This window comes from Pan troglodytes, chromosome 5 (assembly GCF_028858775.2).
Source record: "Pan troglodytes isolate AG18354 chromosome 5, NHGRI_mPanTro3-v2.0_pri, whole genome shotgun sequence".
Lineage (NCBI taxonomy): Eukaryota > Metazoa > Chordata > Mammalia > Primates > Hominidae > Pan > Pan troglodytes.
This window is the reverse complement of record NC_072403.2, coordinates 148513859-148538826: the sequence shown is the minus strand read 5'-3', so window position 1 is coordinate 148538826 and position 24968 is coordinate 148513859. Positions and strand designations below refer to the sequence as shown.

The 24968-nt window shown below is 36.7% G+C and overlaps 1 protein-coding gene across 11 annotated transcripts in view; it reads left to right on the top strand.

Moving 5' to 3' along the window:
• MAP3K5 (mitogen-activated protein kinase kinase kinase 5) overlaps window positions 1-24968 on the top strand; it is a 266255-nt gene that overhangs the window by 132587 nt on the left and 108700 nt on the right. For all 11 annotated transcript variants that reach the window (XM_054686344.2, XM_054686343.2, XM_054686341.2 and 8 more), the window contains one exon: window positions 21356-21468. In XM_054686344.2, coding sequence (XP_054542319.1) covers window positions 21356-21468 — 113 coding nt within the window. The remainder of the gene's footprint in view (window positions 1-21355; window positions 21469-24968) is intronic.

Genomic DNA, 24968 nt, shown 5'->3' with positions numbered 1-24968 from the left:
TATGAACAGGTTATTCACAAAAATGGAATCACAAATGGCCAATAAACATATTTTTGAAACTTATAAAAAGATTATTTTTATACTACTTTACACTATTCAGATTAACCAAAATTTATAAATCTGACAATATCAGTTGTTAGCCAGGATGTTAGAGAAATGTGAGTCCTAATGCCTGCTGGTTGTGCCATAACTTTCTATACGCACTTAAAAGATTTTGGCATTATTGAGGAAAGTTGAGAACTTGCCTCCCCTAGGTCCAGCAGATTTATATACCTTAGAGTAAATCTTAGACATTTCTCTACATTAAAGTTTCAACATAAAAAAAAACTTTAAAAAAGTTGAGCAAAGTAAGCAAGTGGCAGAAGGATACAGAGTACAGTATCATTTATAGAATGTTTACAAACAGTCATAGAGATTTAGTAGAAGTATAGATGCACGGATGGGCATCATAAACTCCAAATTCAGTATAATGGTTACCAGTAGGGAGGAAGAAGTAGAAAGAGATCCTGGAGTGATTCACATGCAATTTCAAGTATATTAAAAATATTTTATTTCTTAAGCTGAGTAGGAAGTATATCGGGGTGTTGCTTATATTATTCTTTTGTACTTAGTGTGATAGGGAATGTACCTATCACATTCCCAAAATAGTCCTTGATTTAAAAAAAAAATTCAAGGAGGCCAACTTAGTTTAGGAATTCCTGTATGGTAGCTATAATTTTTTTTTTAAGTTTTGAAACAGAAATCTTAGCTTTTAGAAATCTTAGATCATTTTCACACTTTAGAGGGACTGTTTAGTTCTTTTATGTGCTGCCAAAACAGAATACAAGAGACTGGGTAATTTACAATGAATACACATGTACTTCTCATAGTCCTGGAGGCTGGGAAGTCCAAGATCAAGGGGCCAGCATCTGTCAAGGGCCTTCTTGTTACATCAGCTCATGGCAGAAGGGGAAAGAGAGAGTGGGCAAATGGGGCTGAACATGTTCTTTTAAAAGGAGCCCACTCCCTCTATACAGAACCGATTTCTGATATAACAGCATTAATCCTTTCATGGGGTCAGAGCCCTCGTGGCCTTTCACCTTTCATTAGGCTCCATCTCCTAACACTATTGCATTGGGGATTAAGCTTCCAATACATGCTTTTGGGGAGAAACATTCAAATCATAGCAAGAACTGAAAGTAGGGTAATGGGGAGAAGGAGAAACACCTGGGGACAGTAATTTCCTAGATCCTTTAGGGAAGCTTTGGTCTGGACTTTTAAATTTGTACTATAAATTTTTATTACACTGCTAAGAGTTTCACAGTTTATCTTAACCAAATTTATTTTTAAAACTTTTATTTTTTAGAAATAGTGTCTTGCTCTATTGTCTAGGCTGGAGTACAGTGACACAATCATAAGTCTCAAACTCCTGGCCTCAGGCAGTCCTCCTGCCTCAGTCTCCTGAGTAGATGGGACAACAGGTGCACGCTATAACACTTGGCTAATTTTTGAATTTTTTGCAGAGATGCGATCTTGCTGTGTTGGCCAGATTGGTCTTGAACTCCTGGCCTCAAGTGATCCTCCTGCCTCAGCCTCCCAGAATGATGGGATTATAGGCATGAGCCACTGTACTTGGCCTTAAGCAAGTTTTTTTTCTTTCTGCTATTACAAAAGAGGAGTGTAATTGTGCAGCCCTTCTATTACCCTGATGTTTACACTTTAGGAAAATTCTTAGTTGTAGGAGATTTAGAATCAGATATTTGAGAAGCATTATGCCCAGTATAAATGCTTTCGTATGTGACAATGAAATGCATAGGTAATCCAAAAAGGCCTGGTTTTCAAGGTCAATGAATTAAGATAGAAAACATCTCCTATGAAGTTAGAATGCATTGTGTACAAGGATAAAATAGAAGTGTTTTTCCATTTGAAAACAAAATAATTTAGAAGACTGAGAGCTTTCAAGGTCGCATAAAGTTCAGTTAAGGAGCAGAGTTTTTTCTGGTTTTGTTTTTGTTTCAGTTTTCTGTACTTACAAATTCTGGCTCTTTTATTTTAATAATTCCCATTTAGCCTAGGAACATTAACTGCCTCTCAAAAGAGCTTTGTGTTCAAGGTCTTCAGGTCAAATTGAAGATGTCAGGATTTTTGTGATTTCATTTTAAGCTATCTTATTTATTTTCTATTAAGAACAGAAAATGCTGTTAGAGCTCAAAGATTTCTAGATTTTTTTTTAATTATACTTTAAGTTCTGGGATACATGTCCAGAATGTGCAGTTTTGTTACATAGGTATATATATATATGCCATGGTGGTTTGCTGCACCCATCAACCCGTCATCTACATTAGGTATTTCTTCTAATGCTATGCCTCCCCTAGCCCCCTACCCACCAACAGGTCTCAGTGTGTGATGTTCCCCTTCCTGTGTCCATGTGTTCTCATTGTTCAACACCCACTTATGAGTGAGAACATGCGGTGTTTGGTTTTCTGTTCCTGTGTTAGTTTGCTGAGAATTATGGTTTCCAGCTTCATCCATGTCCCTGCAAAGGACATGAACTCACCCTTTTTTATGGCTGCATACTATTCCATGGTGTATATGTGCCACATTTTCTTTATCCAGTCTATCATTGATGGGCATTTGGGTTGGGTCCAAGTCTTTGCTATTATGAACAGTGCTGCAATAAACATGTGTGTGCATGGGTCTTTATAGTAGAATGATTTATAATCCTTTGGGTATATACCAATAATGGGATTGCTGGGTCAAATGGTATTTCTGGTTCTAGATCCTTGAGGAATCGCCACACTGTCTTCCACAATGGTTGAACTAATTTACACTCCCACTGACAGTGTAAAAAGTTTTTATTTCTCCACACCTTCTCCAGCATCTGTTGTTTCTTGACTTTTTAATGATCACCGTTCTAACTGGCGTGAGATGGTATCTCATTTTGGTTTTGATTGGCATTTCTCTAATGACCAGTGATAATGAGCTTTTTGTCATATGTTTGTTGGCCACATAAATGTCTTCTTTTGAGAAGTGTCTGTTCATATCTTTCACCCACTTTTTGATGAGATTGTTTTTTTTCTGGTAAATTTGTTTAAGTTCCTTGTAGATTCTGGATATTAGCCCTTTTTCAAATGGATAGATAGCAAAAATTTTCTCCTATTCTGTAGGTTTCCTGTTCATTCTGATGGTAGTTTCTTTTGCTGTGCAGAAGCTCTTTTGTTTAATTAGATCCCATTTGTCTATTTTGGCTTTTGTTGCCATTGCTTTTGGTGTTTTAGTCATGAAGTCTTTGCTCATACCTATGTCCCGCATGGTATTGCCTAGGTTTTCTTCTAGGGTTTTTATGGTGTTAGGTCTTACATTTAAGTCTTTAATCCATCTTGAGTTAATTTTTGTATAAGGTGTAAGGAAGGGGTCCAGTTTCAGCTTTCTGCATATGGCTAGCCAGTTTACCCAACACCATTTATTAAATAGGGAATTCTTTCCCCGTTACTTGTTTTTGTCAGGTTTGTCAAAGATCAGATGGTCGGAGATGTATGGTGGTATTTCTGAGGCCTCTGTTATGTTCCATTGGTCTATGTATCTGTTTTGGTACCAGTACATGATGTTTTGGTTACTGTAGCCTTGTAGTATAGTTTGAAGTCAGGTAGCATGATGCCTCCAGCTTTGTTCTTTTTGTTTAAGATTGTCTTGGTTATATGGGCTCTTTTTTGGTACCAGTACTTGATGTTTTGGTTACTGTAGCCTTGTAGTATAGTTTGAAGTCAGGTAGCATGATGCCTCCAGCTTTGTTCTTTTTGTTTAAGATTGTCTTGGTTATATGGGCTCTTTTTTGGTTCCATCTGAAGTTTAAAGTAGTTTTTTCTAATTCTGTGAAGAATGTCAATGGTAGCTTAATGGGGATAATATTGAATCTATAAATTACTTTGGGCAGTATGGCCATTTTCATGATATTGATCCTTCTTATCCGTGAGCATGGAATGTTTTTCCATTTGTTTGTGTCCTCTCTTATTTCCTTGAGCAGTGGTTTGTAGTTCTCCTTGAAGAGGTCCTTCACATCCCTTGTAAATTGTATTCCTAGGTATTTTATTCTCTTTGTGGCAATTGTGAATGGGAATTCACTCATGATTTGGCTCTCCGTTTGTCTATTATTGGTGTATAGGAATGCTTGTGATTTTTGCTCATTGATTTTGTATCCTGAGACTTTGCTGAAGTTGCTTACCAGCTTAAGGAGATTTGGGGCTGAGACGATGGGGTTTTCTAAATATACAATCATGTCATCTGCAAACAGAGACAATTTGACTTCCTCTCTTCCTATATGAATATCCTCTCTTTCTTTTTCTTGCCTGATTGCCCTGGCCGTAACTTCCAATACTATGTTGAATAGGAGTGGTGAGAGAGGCCATCCTTGTCTTCTACTGCTTTTCAAAGGGAATGCTTCCAGCTTTTGCCCATTCAGTATGATATTGCTTGTAGGTTTGTCATAAATACCTCTTATTATTTTGAGATACATTCCATCAATACCTAGTTTATGAGCTCAAAGACTTCTAATGGGACAGTCTTCAGGAGTTGATCTTGCACATGACACTTACTGATTTATTTAGTAATGTAAGAATGCCACTTTTACTGTAGAGGACCTATCTATAACCTGCCATTATTGTCATTATATCCATTTGTCCTATTTAACACTAAAAAGGAGCCCCCACTCCCCAGTCTTAAAATGGATGCCTTTTCATGCTCTTGCTTATAAAGCTATTTTGGTATTTCTTAGTGTTTTGTCCAGCTTCCGCTGTAGTGCAAACATACTCTTATTTCTGTTGGCCTTGTCCCCAACCTCCCTTTCTGTTGGAGCTAAGAAGGAAACCTGCCCTGTCAAGGTGCTCACAGGGAGGAGGGCTGCTGAGGTTGTCGGGCATCTGGCCAGATATACCCAGGATTATGCCCCTCATTAGTCATGGGTCCCAAAGGGATGTTTCAACTGACCCTTTTTTTTTTTTTCTTTTGAGTCATAATCCTCTGGGTTTTCATTTCTTAAATGCTGTTGCTGGCATAAGGAGTGAGGTGTTAGGGCAGGTAGTCAGTCCCTCAGGCTTCTTTCCATGGACTGAATCATTTTCTGTTGACTTGAATAAACAGTAAGCCACTGATCATGGAAAGTTTAAGGATAAGAGTTCCAACTCAATGGAAAGAGAACCCAAGCAGTTGTGATTACAATGGCTCATCGAACTCTTTCTGCAATTCTCCTTTTTAATAATATTAATAAATGTTCCTGACCCACAGTAGAGGGAGGAAGTTTTACTCTCCTGGGCATATTATCTGATTCAAGTACTAAATGGCAGCGTTTTAGTGCTACAGAGAGTCTCTAATGTGATCTATTTTCCGATAGCTTTAGTTGTGGGTTCAGAATGTGAAAACAGAAAATAGGGGGAAAATGGTTTAGATTATAATTATTGTTATTATTATTTTAGAGCAGGATCTTGCTCTGTCATCCAGGCTCAAGTGCAGGGGTACAATCTTGGCTCACTGCAGCCTTGAACTCCTGGGTTCAAGCAATCCTCCTGTCTCAGCCTGCTGAGTAGCTGGGACTACAGGCACGTGCCACCATGCCCAGCTACTTTTTGCATTTTTTTTTTGCAGAGACAAGGTTTCCCTATGTTGCCCAGGCTGATCCTGAACTCCTGGGCTCCAGATCCACCTGCCTCGCCTCCCAAAGTGCTGGGATTACAGGCGTGAGCCACCGCGCCTGGCTGGTTTAGATTTTTCTAAGTGTGCTGAATTACAGTATATTGTTGCAACAAACTGTGATTCTTGACTCTTATGTGAGACAGAGAGTGAATGGTTTGAATGAATACATCCTAATTTAAGCATTAAAAACATAGTTCTCTAACATTTGATGTTTTGCATTGTCATTTCCTTAGTTATTTTTGTTCATCCCAGCTCTTGAGAATGGCTGAAATAATGCAATTTGTATTTAAAAGGCTGTGGCATTTTTCTCATAGCTTTTCAATATAAAGATTTAAATTAGTTAAAGGCAGCAGTGGTGCCCGTCACATGCTAGTTAGAGGACGACTTGGGCCGCAGGAGAAGGAGCAAGATGACAGCAGAGAGGGTGAGAAGCTGGGAGGAGAGCCAGCTTTCAAGGGGTGAGAATTTGTGACTAAAGAGCTGAGACTTACATCCTAAAAAACAGCCATCAAGTTTCTGAAGTGGCAAACTTAACCCCTGGAGATGATCCAAGGAAGTGTTAGGGACAAATCACCATGCCTTAGAGGACCGCAGAAGTTCTCGTTGCCAGATTATCTCCACATTTTCTTTTTTAAGCAAATCTAAAAAGAAATAACCACGAAATGGTTATGCTGAATTCCTATGCAGTATGACTTATTTAGAAAATTTTGTTATATGCAGTATTTGCTCACATAGGTAGAAATATTAATAATAATTGAGCCCTTAACCCTTAGAGTTCACACAACGTTTCTGTGCATGTTACTAATGAGGGAGGCTTACAGGAACCTTGTGAAGTAGGCAAGGCTGACATTTTTCTTCCTTTTTTTTTTAAAAAAAAAAAATTGAGATAGGGTCTCATTCTGTCGCCCAGTGCAGATCACAGCTCGCTGCAGCCCGGAACTCCTGGGCTCAAGTGATCCTCCCACTTCAGCCTCCCTAGTAGCTGGGACCACAGGCGTATGTCGCCATGCCTGGCTCATTTTTTATTTTTTGTAGAGATGGGATCTCGCTATGTGGCCCAGGCTAGTCTCAAATACCTGGAGCAAAGTGATACTAACGCCCCAGCTTCCCAAAGTGCTGGGATTACAGATGGGAGCCACCACACCTGGTCACTTCTTCCCATTTTGCAACTGATGAAATTAAAAATCAAAGAACTCCAGTGAATTTCGTGTTGCCCTGTGATTAATAAAATTTCAGATCTTATTTTTTCAGATCCATGTTGTTTTTACTGTATCCTAGGCCCTCCTTCCTGAAGTTTCCAGGAATAGACATTTCCAGAAATGTCTAGATTTCAGTTTTGTTGAAGAAGTGTGAACTAATGGGAGACTCATAAGGGATCAGTGTTGACACAATACTTGGAAACAGTGTGATCTTGGGCAAATTACCCTTAGAATATTCTGTTTTATTACTTAAAAAAAATTAACACTTGCTTAGATGAGTTAGAATGCTCTTGGCATATTGCAAGTAGCAGAACACCTTACTCCAATGGATTTAATCATAAGAAAGTGTATCTCCTAAAACATGAAGTTCAGAAGTAGGACTGGCTCAAGTGCAGGTTGAACCAGCAGCTGAAAGACATCAGTCAGGTCCTTTTTCTTGCTATGGCCATGGGTGGCTTTGACCTTGGGCTGCCCCTACTCAGGATTGCAAGATGGCATTGGCCATTCCAAGACCAACCCAGATTAGCTGCACCAGTGTCGAGGGGAACTGAGGCAATGTTTTCCTGTATCTTTCTCTTAGGACTGAGAAAACATGCTTGTAAAAACTTACTCCAGACTTTCTTTATGCCTTCATGCTTCTAGTATTTCATCAGCCTCAAACTACACAAATCACTAGCAAAGAGGATGGGATTATTACAACCGGTTTAGACTAACCTCTTTGGGATGAGTGCTTTGTTGTGAGGATTAAATGAAACAACATATGTTAAAGTCCTGAAATTTAGTAAGCCTTTAGTGTTATATCCTTGGTGTTAATACATCTTTAGTGAATAATTTTGTATTTTTTTCTGCCCCCCCCCCCGCCATTTTGTATGTCTTTACATATTTGATATATTTATCCATGTTCAAAATGGACATTGACTATATTAAATTTCCCTTGTTCTAAAATATGTCTAAAAGTCTTTTTTTTCTTTCTGGATGTAGCTAAACATTTTAGCTAATGAGGGAAAATGTATAGAGTCTGCATAATTTTTACACAGGCCCTGTCTGAATTTCATATATCAGGGCTATTGTGGCACCATGTAGGATAGGCAGTACTTGCCTGAAATCACATTTGATTTTGGAGAAAACGGTGTTCTCATTCTTAAGGGAAGATATGAAGTCATTTTGAGAACTCTGAAAGGAAATTAGGTGCTTGTACTGTATTAGCATAATCATGTCTTTCTTGTTATAATGCCAAAAAAGATCCATAGCCAGGAAATTAAAAGCATTAAGTCTGTTTTTAGCATTAATATGTTCATTTTTCCATAGTAACTTGGGGAAGAACAGCGAGCCTGGCCTTATCAACTAGTTTTCTTTTACGTCAGTGACAGTGCTATTCAAACAGTAATGTGTGCCTAATAAAGATTTAGTTTTTACATTATTAATGGGGTTGGCTCTACTTTGGAAGAGTTATATAACAAACTAATCAACAGACAAATAAAGACCAATGTCGATTTTCCATTTGCCAGATTAGCCTTGTTTCCTTTGTCTTGGCTTCGAGTTATGTTTCTCAGTGTTCTCTTCATTTTTACCACCCTCCTTCCCCCTCTCTCCCCACCTCCAGAGTTTTATCTCACTGTTGTTGCATTAACATTATTTTTGCTTAGTCCTTTATTGTGTCTATTATATGAGTCCCCAAATTTTGGATGATTTTTATTTTTAGAACACAAGGCCTGAAAAGTTTTTAGTAACTCAGCATGACACCAGCTCATTGGTGACCAGATAGATGTACAGGATTCCTAAGGGATCGCTAGTTCCAGGATGACCTAGGAACTTGGGTAAAACACACAGTGTGTCCATAGCTGCTTTGTAAACAAGTGCCCTGGAACATTGGTCTCATGCTTTGACCTTGATTTAATACCACATTCAGCAGATGATGGATTGGATGAAGCTGTGTTATGGCATGACCAAGTTGAGGTCTAAGAATTCATAATTTTTTTTTTTTTAAAACAGAGTCTTGCTCTGTTGCCCAGGCTGGAGTGCAATGGCATGATCTTGGCTCACTGCAAGCTCTGCCTCCCAGGTTCACGCCATTCTCCTGCCTCAGCCTCCCAAGTAGCTGGGACTACAGGCGCCTGCCACCACACCCGGCTAATTTTTGTTTGTATTTTTAGTAGAGACGGAGTTTCACCATGTTAGCCAGGATGGCCTCGATCTCCTGACCTCGTGATCTGCCCACCTTGGCCTCCCAAAGTGCTGGGATTACAGGCGTTTCGTTTTGCTTTGTTTTTTGAGACAAGGTCTCACTCTGTCACCTAGGCTGGAGTGCAGGGGTGTGATCATGGCTCACTGCAGCCTCAACCTCCTGGGTTCAAACTGTCCTCCTGCCTCGGCCTCTGAAGTATCCATGACTACTGATGTGCACCACCACTCAGCTAATTTTTCAAATTTTTTCTAGAGATGGGGGTCTCACTGTGTTGCCCAGGATGATCTTGAACACTTGGGCTCAAGTGATCCTCCTTCCTCAGCCTTCCAGATTTCTGGGATTACAGTCATGAACCATTGCACATGGCCAGAATAAGAGTATTTACTATGTCTCTGTAGAGGTCTCCTAATTGACTAACAAAGATGGAGCACCTAAGGAGAGAAACTAAGGCTTGCTTTATGTAATTCAGTTATTAGAGAAATGAGTGAGAGAACTAGATATTTGCCAGGCATTATACTGAAAAGGAAGGAGAATATGGAAGAATAGGAGTGATTTCACTTAGTGAACCAAAGCGATTGTTTGCAAATCTGGCTGAGAACATCAGAATTGCTTAGGGAATTTTTTAGCAATGTGAAATTCTTTGCCCTGGAAGATTCTGCTTTCGTGGTTCCATCTGACAGCATAGATTAATCATAATTGGTTAATGTGACTATTCCCCTTGCATGAAATATTTAGATTTTCCCCATATTTGCTGTCACTCCCTTCCTCCTAAATCTTTACTGTTCTTCATAGCCTCCAAGATTAAATCTACACCCCCAGCCCCGCCCCTGCCTCCCCTGCAGAGCTCTTCCAAGGGTATCTCTTCCCATCTTTCCAGCCTTCTCAGAATATGGGTTTGCATTGTTGTTTAAAGAATTGGGGCAGTTATTGCAAGAGTAAGTGTACATATGAAAACTATTCACCCTTAAGAGTAATCAAATTTGAGCTATTCTTTTTTGTTGTAATCAATTGGCAAAGATGAGAAGAGATGAGATGAGAATAATTTATTTTTGCATGGGTACACTGTAAAAGTCACTCTCCTACACTGCTCTTGAGAATGTGAATTGGTAAAGACCTTTCTGGAAAGCAGTTTGGTATTGTGCATCAAGAGCTTTGAAATAATTCATGTTCTTTGATCCAGTTCTGTCACTGGGAAACTATCCTAAAGAAATGGTAGATATGGAAACAAAGATCTGCAATGGTGTTCATGACACTGAACTTTATGGTAACAAAAAATTGGAAGAAATCTAAATATCCAAAAATAGATAAGTTGTTAAGCAAAGGATCACGTTTCCAAAGGATGGAATATCATTTATTCAAAATTTGGTGGTAAAATATATATAACATAAAATTTACTCTTTTAACCATTTTAAGTGTACAGTTCAGTGGCATTAAGTACATTCATATTGTTATGCAACCATCATCACCATCCATCCACAGAAAATTTTTTCATCTTGCATGACTAAAACTCTGTATCTGTTAGACAACAGTTGCCCATTCTCTCCTTCCCCCGGCCCTGGGCACCACCATTACTTTCTGTCTTTCTATAAATCTCTCTGAATTTGACTACTCTAGGTACCTCATGTAAGTGGTATTATATTTGCTTTGGGTTTTGTGTGTGCGTGTGTGTGGCTAGCTTATTTTGCTAAGCATAAGGCCCTCAAATCTTCCTCTGCATTGTAGCATGTGTCTGAATTTCCTTCCTTTGTAAGGTTGAATAATAATTGTGTTGTATGTATATACCACATTTTGTTTATCCATTCATCTCTTGATGGACATTTAAATCGTTTCCAACTTTTTTGGCTATTGTAAATGATGCTACTTTAAACACTGGTGTATAAATATCTCTTTAAGGTTCTACTTTTAATTATTTTAAGTATATACCCAGAAGAAAATTGTGGTTTTGAAAAATGTTTAATAGTAACATGCGTCATGATATTTCATCAATTAAACAGCAGATCATAAAAATAGGGTGATTCTCTTTTTTTGGAAAAAAAATATGTGCGTGGTAAAAGGACTGGAAAAACACAGTTAGAACTTGGGGTTCTTTTATTTTTGTTCCTGAGTTTTCTATTATAACAAGATATGTACACAAATAAGTAGTTTGAATTGGAGGGTTATACCCCCACCAGCAGATCACAGCAGCAGGGTGATTCAGCATTAGTTTCTTCACATGCTGTCCTGCTTTGTTTCTGAGTTATTTTATGAATGTTAATTTCAGAAATATCCCTAGAGATAAAAAAAACCATGAAATTCTAATTTAATTACCTTTGTGTCTCATAGAAAGAATCACAACTGTTATATCACAAACAAGGAAAAATAGCAAGAACTTGACTTGAGCTCAGTGTCTTCTTTGTTGGAAAGTACATATTCCCGCTAGAAATAATCAGTCCAAGAATATTTCCTTTATTTTTGATTTCTGTTGAATGTCTCAGTGCGGATGCAAAAAGTGAAAAGTCTTTTTTTGTGAAGACTTCATCACTCTATATCAAAGACTTAACTGCTTTTAAGCTAGTTTGCAATCAGGTGACAAATACAGTACTAATCATAAGGCAATTCTGGAACAAAAACCTATTGCTTTGAAAGCTCAAAAGAGAAGTTTACATCTTTTAAATGAAATAATGAATTAAATAGTGCAAATTATTTGCCCCCTTTTGGCTGGGTGCAGTGGCTCATGCCTGTAATCGCAGCACTTCGGGAGGCCGAGGCATGTGGATCACCTGAGGTCAGGAGTTTGAGATCAGTCTGGCCAACATGGTGAAACCCCATCTCTACTAAAAATACAAAAATTACCTGGGTGTGGTGGCACATGGCTGTAGTCCCAGCTACTCGGGAGGCTGAGGCAGGAGAATTGCTTGAACCTGGGAGGCGGTGGTTACAGTGAGCCAAGATTGCGCCATTGCACTCTAGCCTGGACGACAGAGCGAGACTCCATCTCAAGAAGAAGAAAAAAAATTATTTGCCCCCTTTCGACAAATATTTAGTGCTAAAATAAAAAAAAAATCAACAGGAGTGGAAATAACTTCGTATGGTTACTCAAAGATAGCCACTAAATTTCTCTTAATATGTAAATGTGTAGTTCTCTAAGATTTATTTCCTTCTTAAAGTCTTACCCAATTTAGCTTCATCATTTTATTTCTCTATCTTTATAGATAGTTTTGCACTTTTAATCATTGTTTAGATTTCTTTATGTATAGATTTACATATTGTTCATATTTATGTATCCTTTTGCTAAACTGTGACATTCTCAGCATTATAAAACTCGTTTGGTGTGTTTTTATGGGTGCATTTCAGCAGTACTGCCATGTAAGTCTTTTTGAAATATTAGTCTTTTGTTTTATGAGAGTGATCAAATATATTGTGAAAAATACCATTTTTTTCTTGGAATATATCAGCATCTGTTTCTGTTGTATATAGAATACAAGTTTTATCCTTAATATAAAAGCAATACAAGCTTTATCCTTAATATAAAAGCAATATTTATTTTTCCTGTTTAATTCAACTCCCTTTTATTAAAAACAAAAATAAAAAAACCCCAGAAAATAATGAAAAAGAACTACAAAAATTGTTAGTACAAACCAAAGGGTAGGCAGAGCCATACAAAGAAAAGGGCCTAGGCTTATGGAATCCAGCAGAACTGGGTAGAGTTCCTGCTTGACCACTTCCACACTGCATAACTTAATATTCCTGTGCTTCAATTTCGTTGTTGGTAAGGAATTCCCCCTACTTTAAAGAGTTGTCAGAATTAGAAGTATTATGCCTGAAATGTCTCATTCAATGCCTTGTACCTGATAGGTGCTCAGTAAGCAGAGGCAGGTACTATTGATTCTTTTACCATTTGATATTAATCACAGCTTTCTTTGATAGAGACCGTCATCTATGCTGTTGTATTATTGTTAGAACTACACTGTCCTCATTTGTAGGAAGATTAAATATTCCCACCCTTGACACCAGACTTGGTTGTGTGTCTTGATTGATGTGCATTCTAAGCAGAAGCTTTGAGAGCAATTTTGTGATTGTACCACATGTACTTTTTCCTTGGCCATTTCCATGAGAAGGCTGCTCCTTCAGGCTGGATCCCAGATGGAAGACAATGTGGAGCAGAGCTGAACCATGACACAGAGTTCATGACACAGACATGTGGCATGAACAGGAGTTGCAAGCCACTGGGATTTGCAAGTTGTTTGATACTGTGACACTCTTACCCTAAAATGTCTGAGATAGCATCTTCAGTTAAAGTGGAGATCGCCAGGTACGGTGGCCCACGCCTGTAATCCCTGCACTTTGGGAGGCCAAGGCAGGCAGATCACGAGGTCAAGAGATCGAGACCATCCTGGTTAACACGGTGAAACCCTGTCTCTACTAAAAATGCAAAAAATTAGCCGGGCATGGTGGCGGGAGCCTGTAGTCCCAGCTACTTGGGAGGCTGAGGCAGGAGAATGGCATGAACCTGGGAGGCAGAGCTTGCAGTGAGCCGAGATTGCGCCACTGCACTCCAGCCTGAGCAACAGAGCGACACTCTGCCTCAAAAAAAAAAAAAAAAAAAATGGATATCATCATTATTTTAACATCTACAAAACCAACAAAATGAGCAGGGAACAGTGGCTCATGCCTGTAATCCCAGCACTTTGGGAAGCTGAGGCAGGTGGATCACAAGGTCAGGAGTTCGAGACCAGCCTGATCAACACAGTGAAACCCTGTCTCTACTAAAAATACAAAAATTAGCTGGGCGTGGTGGCGTGCACCTGTAATCCCAGCTACTCGGGAGGCTGAGGCAGGAGAATCGCTTGAACCCAGGAGGCGGAGGTTGCAGCAAGCTGAGATCGCACCACTAAACTCCAGCCTGGATGACAGAGCGAGACTCTGTCTCAAAAAAAAAAAAGAAAAGAACAAGTAACAAAATGATAAAATACATATGAAAGTTAACACAAAGAAATTAGAGAATGTAAATATGGCAATAATAAGTATCAACATGCTTGCTATGACTAAGCTTCAAGCCAATATGCTTTTTAGTGATAGAATGAAAAAAAAATCATATACCAATTCTTCAGAGGAAGTTAAACTCTCCCTAGCAGTAAATTAAAGGAATTTCTCATGACAGACCCTGTGTAAATAAAATCTACATAAACAACAATCAATAAAAGCTATATAAACAACATCAATATTTTTATTGAAGTCGTGAACTCCAATAACATTAAGATGTAACACAGTGAATAATGTAACACAGTGAAAGTGATATGCAATTCACTTGTTTAAGGTGGTCCAAGGATGTAGTTGCTAGTAATATAGTTTTATCAAGATCAGAGTTTAGATCACTGAAGGAAGTTAAAAGATTATTTATATCTTGTATGAACTGACGTATTTACCAGTTATCTCAGCCTGGTTCTTGGTAGGAAGTGGATGCATTCTTTCTTCATTTCACAAGTATTTCATAATCACCTGCAGCGTGTCAGGTATTCTGATGATTCAAGTACCGGAGATTCATTGGTCAGCAAGGCTGTTAAGGTTCCTGCTCTTATGGAGCTTACATTCTCTTGGAGCAGATAGACAACAAAAAGAAGAATTTCAGATTATTATAAATTCTGTTAACAGATATGGAGCAATTCAGAGTCTCCATTTTTTCCTTGTGTCATGCTTACGTGTGATTTTAAGAAATTTTTTCATTTTACCCATGTTGTTATATTTATTGGCATAAAGTTGTTCCAAATGTCCTTTGCTTTTAATGCTCTATCATCTGTACGGATGACCGTCTTTTTGTTTATGAGGGCTTAGCGTTAATTTTTATTTCTCTCTCTCTTTCATGAGAAGTCTGCCTAGGAGTTTATCAACTTTATTAATTTTTGTAAAGAACCACATTTTGACACTATTTTCTTTATTGCATGTTTGCTTTTTATTTCACTGATTTCAGCTTTCTTTATTATACCCTTCTACTTTGAAGATGATATGCTGTTCGTTTACTAGATGAAAGCTTGGAGCATTGATTTTCAACCTTGCTCCTTTTCCAATATCTACATTTAAAGGTATAATTTGTTCTGCATCCCAGACATTTTATCTATTAGACTTTCATTACCTTATATATAACAACATATATATATTGTTCAGTTTAAATACCTTCTAATTTTCAGTATGATTTCTTCTTTGTCCTTTGGGTTATGAACTGAGTTGCCCAATTTCCAAATATATCTTTCTTTATTGTTCTGTGGTTTAATTCTATTATGGTGAGAGAACACATTTTTCATTATTTCAGTCCTTTGAAATTTGTTGAGAAGTACTTTACGGCCCAGAATATGGTACACAGTTGTTAGGTGTAGTGTTCCAGGTAAGTCAGTTAGATTAACTTGGCTAATAATGTTATTCAAATCTATATCCTCACTGATAATTTTTGTCTGTTTGTTTGATCATCACTGAGAAAGTGTTTTAAGATCTCTACCTATGATTGTAGATTTGTATATCTGCTTTTTTAGTTCTGTGCATTTTTTTCTGTATATGTTTTGAAGCCATGCTATTAGGTACATTTGGGACTGTTATATTTTCCTATTGAATTTACCTCTTTATCATTATGAAACGTTCCTTTTTTCTCTTATAATAATTTTTATCTTAAAGTCAATTTTGTCTGATATTAATATATAATGATAACATTTATTTAATATTTGGATGGTACATCTTTATGCATCATTTCACTTTCAACCTACCTGTGTCCTAATACTTAAGTATCTTTTCTATATAAAATGCTTGGGACCAGAAGTGTTTTGGATTTTTTTATATTTTTGAATTTGGGAATATTTGCATTATAATTGCCAGTTGAGCATCCCTAATCTGAAAATTGGAAATCAGAAATGCTCCAAGAGCATTTCCTTTGAGCATCATGTTGGCACTCAAAAAGTTTTGGATTTTGGAGCATTTTAGATTTCAGATTTTTTTATTAGGGTTACTCAACTTGTATTTACAGTGTGCCTTTTTAAAATGAATATACTTGCATTTTTTGCTGTTATTGTTCAGTCTAATTTGAAAAATCTCTTATTAGGAATGATTAGATCATTTACATTTAATGTGGTAACTGATAGTTGGGGCTATATCAATAATATTGACTATTTGTCTTATTTATTTTTTATTTGTCTTACATGTTTTTTGTTCTTTTAGTCCTCCATTCTTGCTTTATTTTTATTAACTTAGTATTACATTTTCTCCTACATTAGCACTTTAGTAATAGTTTTCATATTATTCTTTGAGTATTCCCTAGAGATTACAACCTGCATCCTCGACTTTTATAGTCTACCTTACATTTTGTATTTTACTGCTTCCTGAACAAGGAAAGAAACTTGGAGCAGTTTAAATAATCAATAGATTTTAAATAATTTTTATATTTTAGATCTAGTCACATATTTACTCTTTCTGATGCTCTTTCTTTCTGAAGTTCAGTGCTTCCAAATGAAATCACTTTCCTTTAGTCTGAAGCACTTTTAGTATTTTTTTATAGTTCAGATCTGCTGGCAACTAGTTCCCAGTTTTTGTCTGAAAATATCTTTTTTAGACTTTTTTTTTTCTTTTATTACTCTAAAGATGTCACTACATTGTATTCTGGCTTCCATAGTTTGTATGGCAAAGTCTACTGTCAATTTTATTGCTCCTTTGAAAGTAATGTATCTTTTTTCTCTGGCTGATTTTAAAAGATTTTCCACTGTGTTTTCGGATTTTGGTAACATGTTTTGGCATTTAGACTATAATTATCTTATTTTATCCTGCTTGAGTTTTGCTGAGCTTCTTGAATCTGTGGGTTGATGTTTTCATCAGTTTTGAAATGTTTTTATCCATTATATCTCACATATTTCTTGTGCTCCATATTTTCTTTCTTCTCTTTCTGGGGCTACAGTAATACATAGGTTAGACCATTTAACTGTGTCTCCTCTGTTTCTTATGCTTTGTTGTTTTATGTGTGTGTGTTTTCTTTTTTTTTTTCTATATCTCTGCTTCAGTTTAGATACCTTCTATTGACATGCATTTTAGTTCACCAAAATTGTTTTTCCACTTTGTTGAATTAACTTATAAGCCCATACATTGAATTATTGTTTTCAGGTATCGTATGTTTTGGTGCTAGATTATGTGATTTCTTTGATTCTGATTCTTTTTTGAAGTTGTTTATATCTTTTATCCATTTTATCTTTTTCTCTATATTCTTTACCGTATTTGTCATAATTATCTTAAAGTCCTTGTCTATAAACTCCAGCATCCGAATTATCTGTAGGTCAGCTTTTGTGTGTGTTTGCTTTTGTTTATTGGTCACAACTTGCTGGCTCTTTGCATGTCTCGTATCCCAGACATTTTGTATTAAAAAACTATTGAGACTTGGAGATGATTTTATTTTCATTCACAGAGATTCTCCTTTTCCTCTGTTAGCCAGATAGGGTAAGAAGCTGATTACTTCAACAAATGCAGTTGAGTCGGGTTGGGTCTGGGTTTTCATTTTCATTGACCTTATCTGTTTCTGTTTTATCTCTGCTTCTTAGCTGTGACCCTCTTGAACTTTTAATTGATAGGCAGGCATATTTCTATCTTCTTATCCCTTAAATACTCTCGGAGATTTCTTATCTGTCCTTGAGAGTTTTGTGTTTAGCTCTTTATTCTCCAAAATTTGGTAGATTGCTTTTTTTCTTTTTCTTTCTTTTTTTTTTTTTTTTGAGATACAGTCTTTCTCTGTTGCCCAGGGAGGAGGGCAGTGGTGTGATCTTGGCTCACTGCAACCTCCACCTCCGGGGTTCAAGTGATTCTCCTGCCTCAGCCTCCCGAGTAGCTGGGACTACGGGCACACACCACCATGCCTGGCTAATTTTTATATTTTTAGTAGAAATAGGATTCCACCATGTTGGCCAGGCTGATCTTGAACTACTGACCTCAAGTGATCCGCCTACCTTGGCCTCCCAAAGGGCTGGGAGCCAGTGCACCCAGCCCAAAATGTGGTAAATTTCTTAAAGGGAAGACTTTTTTCCTATGGTTGTTGTAGACTTCTTTCCCTAGTGGGACTTTTCTCCTAAACACTCAGGAGATTTCACTCTGTCATCCCAGCTCTACTCCACACCCTAGCCTCCTGTACAACTCAGCATTCAACGAATGTCCTGTGAAGAAAACAGCAACACATTTGGGGCTCCTTCAGGTTTCATTCTGTCGTGCCAAACCACGCAATTGTCAAGAAATCCACTAGTTTCTCTTTTTCTTGGTAAAGTTTAAAATAGACAGAGTTTCTCTGCCCATGCCAAGCCCAAGCCTAATCTCAGGGTCAGAATCAGCAAATGCCCCATGAAAGACAACAGCAATTCAGCTCATCTTGGAAGGCCACTTCCCTCTTTGGAGTTTATTTCAGTGATTTTTTTTGTTGCTTCCATAGATCTCCAGTGTCTGCAAAAATGTGTTTTTGATATGTATTCTTATTTCCCCCTAATTACTGAAGCAGAAGTAATGGCTCCCAAGTAGACGACTACATCTTACTTGGAAACACAAGTTTTCCCCCTCACATTTAATATTTGTCCACAATACAAATGGCTATGTAGGTTCCCAACATTTGTATAATATTTTATTCCATGTTATACTTTATAGTATTATTGGAAATTTAGGGTAATTTTTCATCTTGTAACAAATGCCCTTGTAATGAAACTTCTGATTACATGTTTAATGTTTTTTCTTGGTATAAATTTGTAAATGTATAATTGTTAAGAGTTATACATAGTTTTAAAAAATTTCTATAGTTGGCCGGGTGCAGTGGCTTACACCTGTAATCCCAGCACTTTGGGAGGCCGAGGTGGGCGGATCACCTGAGGTCTGGAGTTCGAGACCAGCCTGACTCACATGGCAAAACCCCATCTCTACAAAAAAAAAAAAAAAATACAAAAAAATTATTCGGGCATGGTGGTGCATGCCTGTAATCCGAGCTACTCGGGAGGCTGAGGCAGGAGAATCGCTTGACCCCTGGAGGCAGAGGTTCCAGTGAGCTGAGATCGTGTCACTGCGCTCCAGCCTGGGCAACAAGAGTGAAACTCCATCTCAAAGAAACAAACAAACAAAAATTCTATAGTTTTGATATTGGCAAATTTCTGCCAAGAATACTGTACTTCTTTGCTTTTACAGTATGGGAGAATTCCCACTTCCTGCAGTGGTATACTAATGATATATGACAAGATTTTATTTCTTTCGTAATATACCTACATGCTCTTTTAATCTCCAGAAAACATTAAGACTTTTTCCTCAATACAGTACCCAATTTAGTCTCATGGATTGAGGGGAGCTCAAGAAAAATGTGAATTATTAATTTTATTGGTGTTTATCTTTTCATTTAAAATACAAAAATATATATTGTTTGTGGTAACAGAAAAACAGATATAAACCCAAATATTCATTTAGGTTGGTTTTGGCACATAGGAGATATTCAGCCAATATTTATTGATTCATTTCGATATGTCTTCATTTTTGCATCTTCCTTTTCATATCTTTAAGAGACATTTCATGTTCTTTGGTTTCAGGGAAAATGCCATAATGTATTTAATGAAAAATATTACGTATCTTGATATGAATTGGTAGAAAGGGAAGTGTCTACTTCTTTCTTCTCCTAAATCCTTTTTTGTTGGGACATTATACTTGCCTCTGAACAAAGACAAAGAACTTTGAGACTTATGTTAGTCTAAGACCTGTAAGTTGTGACTTGCCTTGATATAGTTTCGAATATCTGTAGTCTAGGTGTATATACTTTTTTCATTTTAGAATGGAAACATGTATACTTCTGGAAACATTAAAAAATGCTTTTTAATCACCTATGGTGATGCAGTGGTACCTTTTTTCATATTCCATAGGTACATAACTATCAGAGCCAACTAGTTAAGATTCATAGTTATTTTTGCTTCCATTCAGAGATGCTCGTTCTAATTAAAGAGCAAGACATTTAAAAAAGAGACATGGTCCTCAATGTTCAGAAAAATATATTTTTTGTTTTCATTTGATGTTTAATTTATTTTAAATTATGGAAAATTTTGAGTATATATAAAAGCCAAGAATATACATTTATTGTGCCTACAATATACACTATTGTGCCTATCACTATGTTTACTATTCCTGTCTTTTATTTACACAGTTATGACTTAGGTGAGAATGTTTTTATCTTGGAATTATAATGTATTTCTTCCCACATAACCTTTTTTTGGTATCATCAAATGGTCATTTGTTAGATATTTAGTTCTTATATTTTCTTCAGCATGATTTTTTTAAAAATAAAAGTTTCATTTTTCATGCATTGGCCTCAGGCAGTTCCTCTTAGTCACTAGGGCATTTATTGTATTTTTCTCGTTTTACATATACCTAAGTGAAATTATATTGAATATCGTTGCCCGTTTAATGGTGCATGTGAGGAAACCCTTAAAAGTATCCTAGGAAGTATTACCTTGAAAATAAAGTAAATATTCAAACACTGAAGTCCTTTTAAATATTGAAGTATTTTCAAAGGTTGATACTCAGTTTTATGCATATTCAGAAAAGTCTTTTTATAACTCTCTGAGCCAAAATTTGTATGTAGAGACATACTCTACATCTCTGCTTTTCTTAATTTCGTCCTATAATTGACAGTTTATTTCATTTTTATATCATTCTTATGGAATTGATCATTTCAGTGTGTTACCTCCTCAGTGCTCTGTATATTTTTAAGAGTTTGTAAAAACTACTTTAAAAAATATGTGCGGGGTTCTCATTTTTAAATGTTTATTGTACACACACACACACACACACACACACACACACACACACCCTGAATGATGGCTTCCAAGTAGACGACTACATTTTACTTGGAAACACTAGTTTTCTTCTGACTTTTAACATGCTTCTACAACATAAATGACTACATAACTTTCTAACATTTGGAATATATGTTATTCCATATCATACTGTATAATATTATTGGATATTTAGAGTAATTTTTCATCTTGTAACAAATGCCCTTGTAACTAAATTTTCACATTCACATATTTCTGGTAGAATGGTTGAAGAGAGGATTTTTTTAAAGACTAGGGTTACTAGGTAGGTTGAGGGTGAGCTAAGCGGGGGAAAGCAACAGAGCTGTGGACAAAGATAAGCAGTTTCTGAAGCGTTAAGTCCTAATAGCACACCAGATTCTGGGGTGAAGGCCAGTGCAATATTTTTACTTGCTCAGGCATTGGAGTTATACAAACAGAAGCTATTACACACCCAGGGTTTCATGATTGAGAAAGTTAACTTGTACATTTGTGGTTTTTTATAGGTTCAAAAAGGCATTTGAATCTGAGCCAACACTACAGTCAGGAATTAATTATGCGGTCCTCCTCCTGGCAGCTGGACACCAGTTTGAATCTTCCTTTGAGCTCCGGAAAGTTGGTAATTACAACTTGATATTTTACATGGAAATCAAGAAACTGGACCCAACTTGGTGCAAAGAAAAAGAATCATGAATAGATCAATCTTTTGCTTTCTGTCTTTTCATACTTCCCAAAGAGAAAAAAGAAACTTATTATATCTCCTTGTTTGGTGTTTCATACTGTTGTACAGAATCCTGATATTAGGACATAATTCAGTTTTTAATTTATCTTACCTGTTTCTAAAAGTCCCCCTGGTTAATATTCCAGCTCAAACTAATATTGAGGATATGGGTTCTGCATTCAACCCCCAACTCCTAAATAAGGTTGCTGTTTTGTGAGACATCAGGAATATTTCCTATTTTAGATTGTGCTTTTGTGGTGCTTTTTTTTCAAAAACCTCTGCTGTTTCCTTTATCTGTTTCTCAAGCACACCTTTCCCTATGATTTCACTGGTGTTGGGGGAAGAGCCTCCCAAAACCCCAGGAGCAACAGGTTAAGCAAATGGTGGTCTTGGTAGGAAGTAGGCTCCTCAGACCATCTCTGAATCATAGCCATCGACAGAATGTGCTTTTGTCCCTTTTATCTGTAGACATTATCTCATCTGCTGCCTTTCCCTGGGAATTTAAAGAACTTAGGGCATCTTAGTGAACAAATTTCAAGTGATTTTCTTGGTTTTGGCTTTGATCACATTTTTTAAAGATTCTAGATACTGGAATCCTGTCTATGGGAATCATATTTTGCTCCGTTGGGTGTCTAACGACCTCCTTTCAGAGAATCTTTCCAACTCTTTTAGGAATTACTACAGACATAGAAATATTCAGCCTTGTTTTTCATAGGGAAAAAATAACACGTTCATCTTAGTGAAGCTATGAATTGTAGAAGAAACTTTTTCTTCAAAATAAAAAAAAAATTTTTTTGGAAACCAGGTTTCACTCTGTCATCCAGGCAAGAGTGCAGTGGTGCAATCATAGCTCACTGCAGCCTCGAATTCTTAAGCTCAAGTGATCCTCCCACTTTGGCCTCCTAAGAAGCTGGGACTGTAGGCGTGCACCACCACAGCTGACTAATTAAAAAAATTTTTTTTTATAAAGACATGGCCACACTATGTTGCCCAGGCTGGTCTTGAACTCCTGGCTTCAAGCAGTTCTGCCACAGCCTCCCAAAGTACTGGTATTACAGGTGTGAGCCACCACACCTGGCCCACTTTGGCGAATTTCTTGTTACTTTTCTTAAAGGGAAATGAATCCTAGACTTAAAAAAAAAAAACATTATTTTGGAAGAGCTTATATCTTTATGTAATGTTCTGGAGAATCTCTGAAGCTAAATAAAGTCAGAATATTTATTTGTTTATTTTTTTAAATGCCCAGACTAAAAGAATGATAAAGTATTTATTACTGTGGGATAGCAGGGGTATTAAAGGCATAAAGGTCTGTTTGAAATAATTTTTTTTTTCTTGTGAGACTGTGTCTCACTCTGCTGCTCAGGGTACAATGGCACAATCACAGCTCACTGCAACCTCGACCCCCAAGACTTAGGTGATCCTCCCACCTCAGCCTCCCGGGTAGCTGAGACTACAGGCATATACCACCACACCCGGATAATTTTTTTGTATTTTTTGTAAAGATGAGGTTTTGCCATGTTGCCCAGGCTGGTTTAGATTGTGCTTTCTTAGTGCTTTTTTCAAAAACCTCTGCTATTTTATTTATTTATTTATTTTTAAGGTTGGGTCTCATTCTGTCACCCAAGCTGGAGTGCACTGGCACGATCACGGCTCACTGCAATCTCAACCTCCTGAGCTCAGGAGATCCTTCCACCTGGGCCTCCCAAGGTGCTAGGATTGCAGGTGTGAGCCACCTTGCCCAGCCTGAAATAATTCTTTTGATTGGTTCAGTGAAATCGGAGAAGGTACATTGCAGTTTGTGCTGTTCAGAAATTATGATTATAATAAAATGTTGTGTCTAAGACTAAATTAAAAACGCTATACTAGCCAAAATCCCTATAGCAGTGTTCTAAAAATATTTTTATTGCTCCTTTGTTGCTTTTTTCATTGTTTTTATTGATATACATTAGATATATATTTTTTCAGTATATATGTTCTATTTTGATACAGTCATATATTTATTGTTCTGTTCTTAACTCAAGGTGAGGTTTTGTTGAAGCCTCTAAATTATTGCAGGAATTGACAGTGATTTGCATATGTAGGCAAAGCAATGACAATGGTTTGAAACTGTACTTTTTCTAAATCTCCTTTTGAAGGTAAATACTTATTAAGATGGTCAGAACTCTGAGGTTTGAGGAAATGAGATTAATATGTAAAAGAAACATGTTAATTTTTTTCAGGAAGAACTCACTTGTAATACGTGTTAAACATTTGAAAACATACAAAGTTAGTTTAAAATTTTAGAAATTGCATAACATATGCAGACTTAAAATATGGCTTATCAGTGAAGTTTTAGCTATCGTGAGAACTGTTTTAGTCTTCTAAAATACTGTGATATGCATTCTAAATTGTATTGTCCTTCAATAATGAAAACATAGTTAAAACTCACTAACTTAGATTCTATTCAATTGTAAATTATGCTAATCAACATAGATTGATCTAAAGTTAATTTTTGTATGGTAAGAGGATTAAATGGATTTTCAAGGAAAGACAGGTTGGTTAAATAAATTAATAGTTTAATATAATAATGATGTTAATTGATCATATATAATAAAAATGAGACAATATACTTGGCATATTTTAAAGATACACCTAGTTTCATTCTTTCTTTAAATGCTCCAATCAGCTTTTCCAGTAATTTATACCTCCCATTCCTCCTGTTGGCCCCTGCAAACATACAAATTATTCCGAATTACCGAGTTCTTATAATAACCAGACACTTACTTATGAAGTCCCTTCTTTAAGATGCTTTTTGAAATTTTGATTTATTTAAAAAGGGTAAACAATTAAGATGAGCACTCAATCTGAAGCTCCCTAAATGTATTATCTTAAGATCTCAAATGTAAGAAATGATTCTTGACTGTCATGCTGTGTTGCCCAAAGACTCTTAATTCTAGTTGTGTGTTTGTTTGTGGTTATGACTAATTGCTTCATGGATCTGTGTTTTACTTTTCCAGTTTTTGAAGAATCACTGATGCTTAGGCTATTTAGAGCTAGGATGTAAAAACACAGAGCCATATCCTACATCTTCTTCCTGTTTTCACCTTTGCAAGCCTTAAAAATAATATTCAAACTTTAGCTAAATAACAAGATGATGCTTCCATCTTCTGTGGAATTTTCCAATTCCACTTAGAGGTTTGAGTCTCCAACAGTAATGATGATACAGTAAAAGAACACTATGTTTGGAACTTAGACAACCACTATTTAAATATCATTTTCAGTGAGCATTAAAAAAATTGAATAGAAAATATATATTACTGTACATAAAAATCCATGAGTCAATAGAGATAATCAAGGAAAAGTCATCAGAACAAAATCTATCACCAACCACTGAAAAACTCCTTTGTCACCTATGGAAG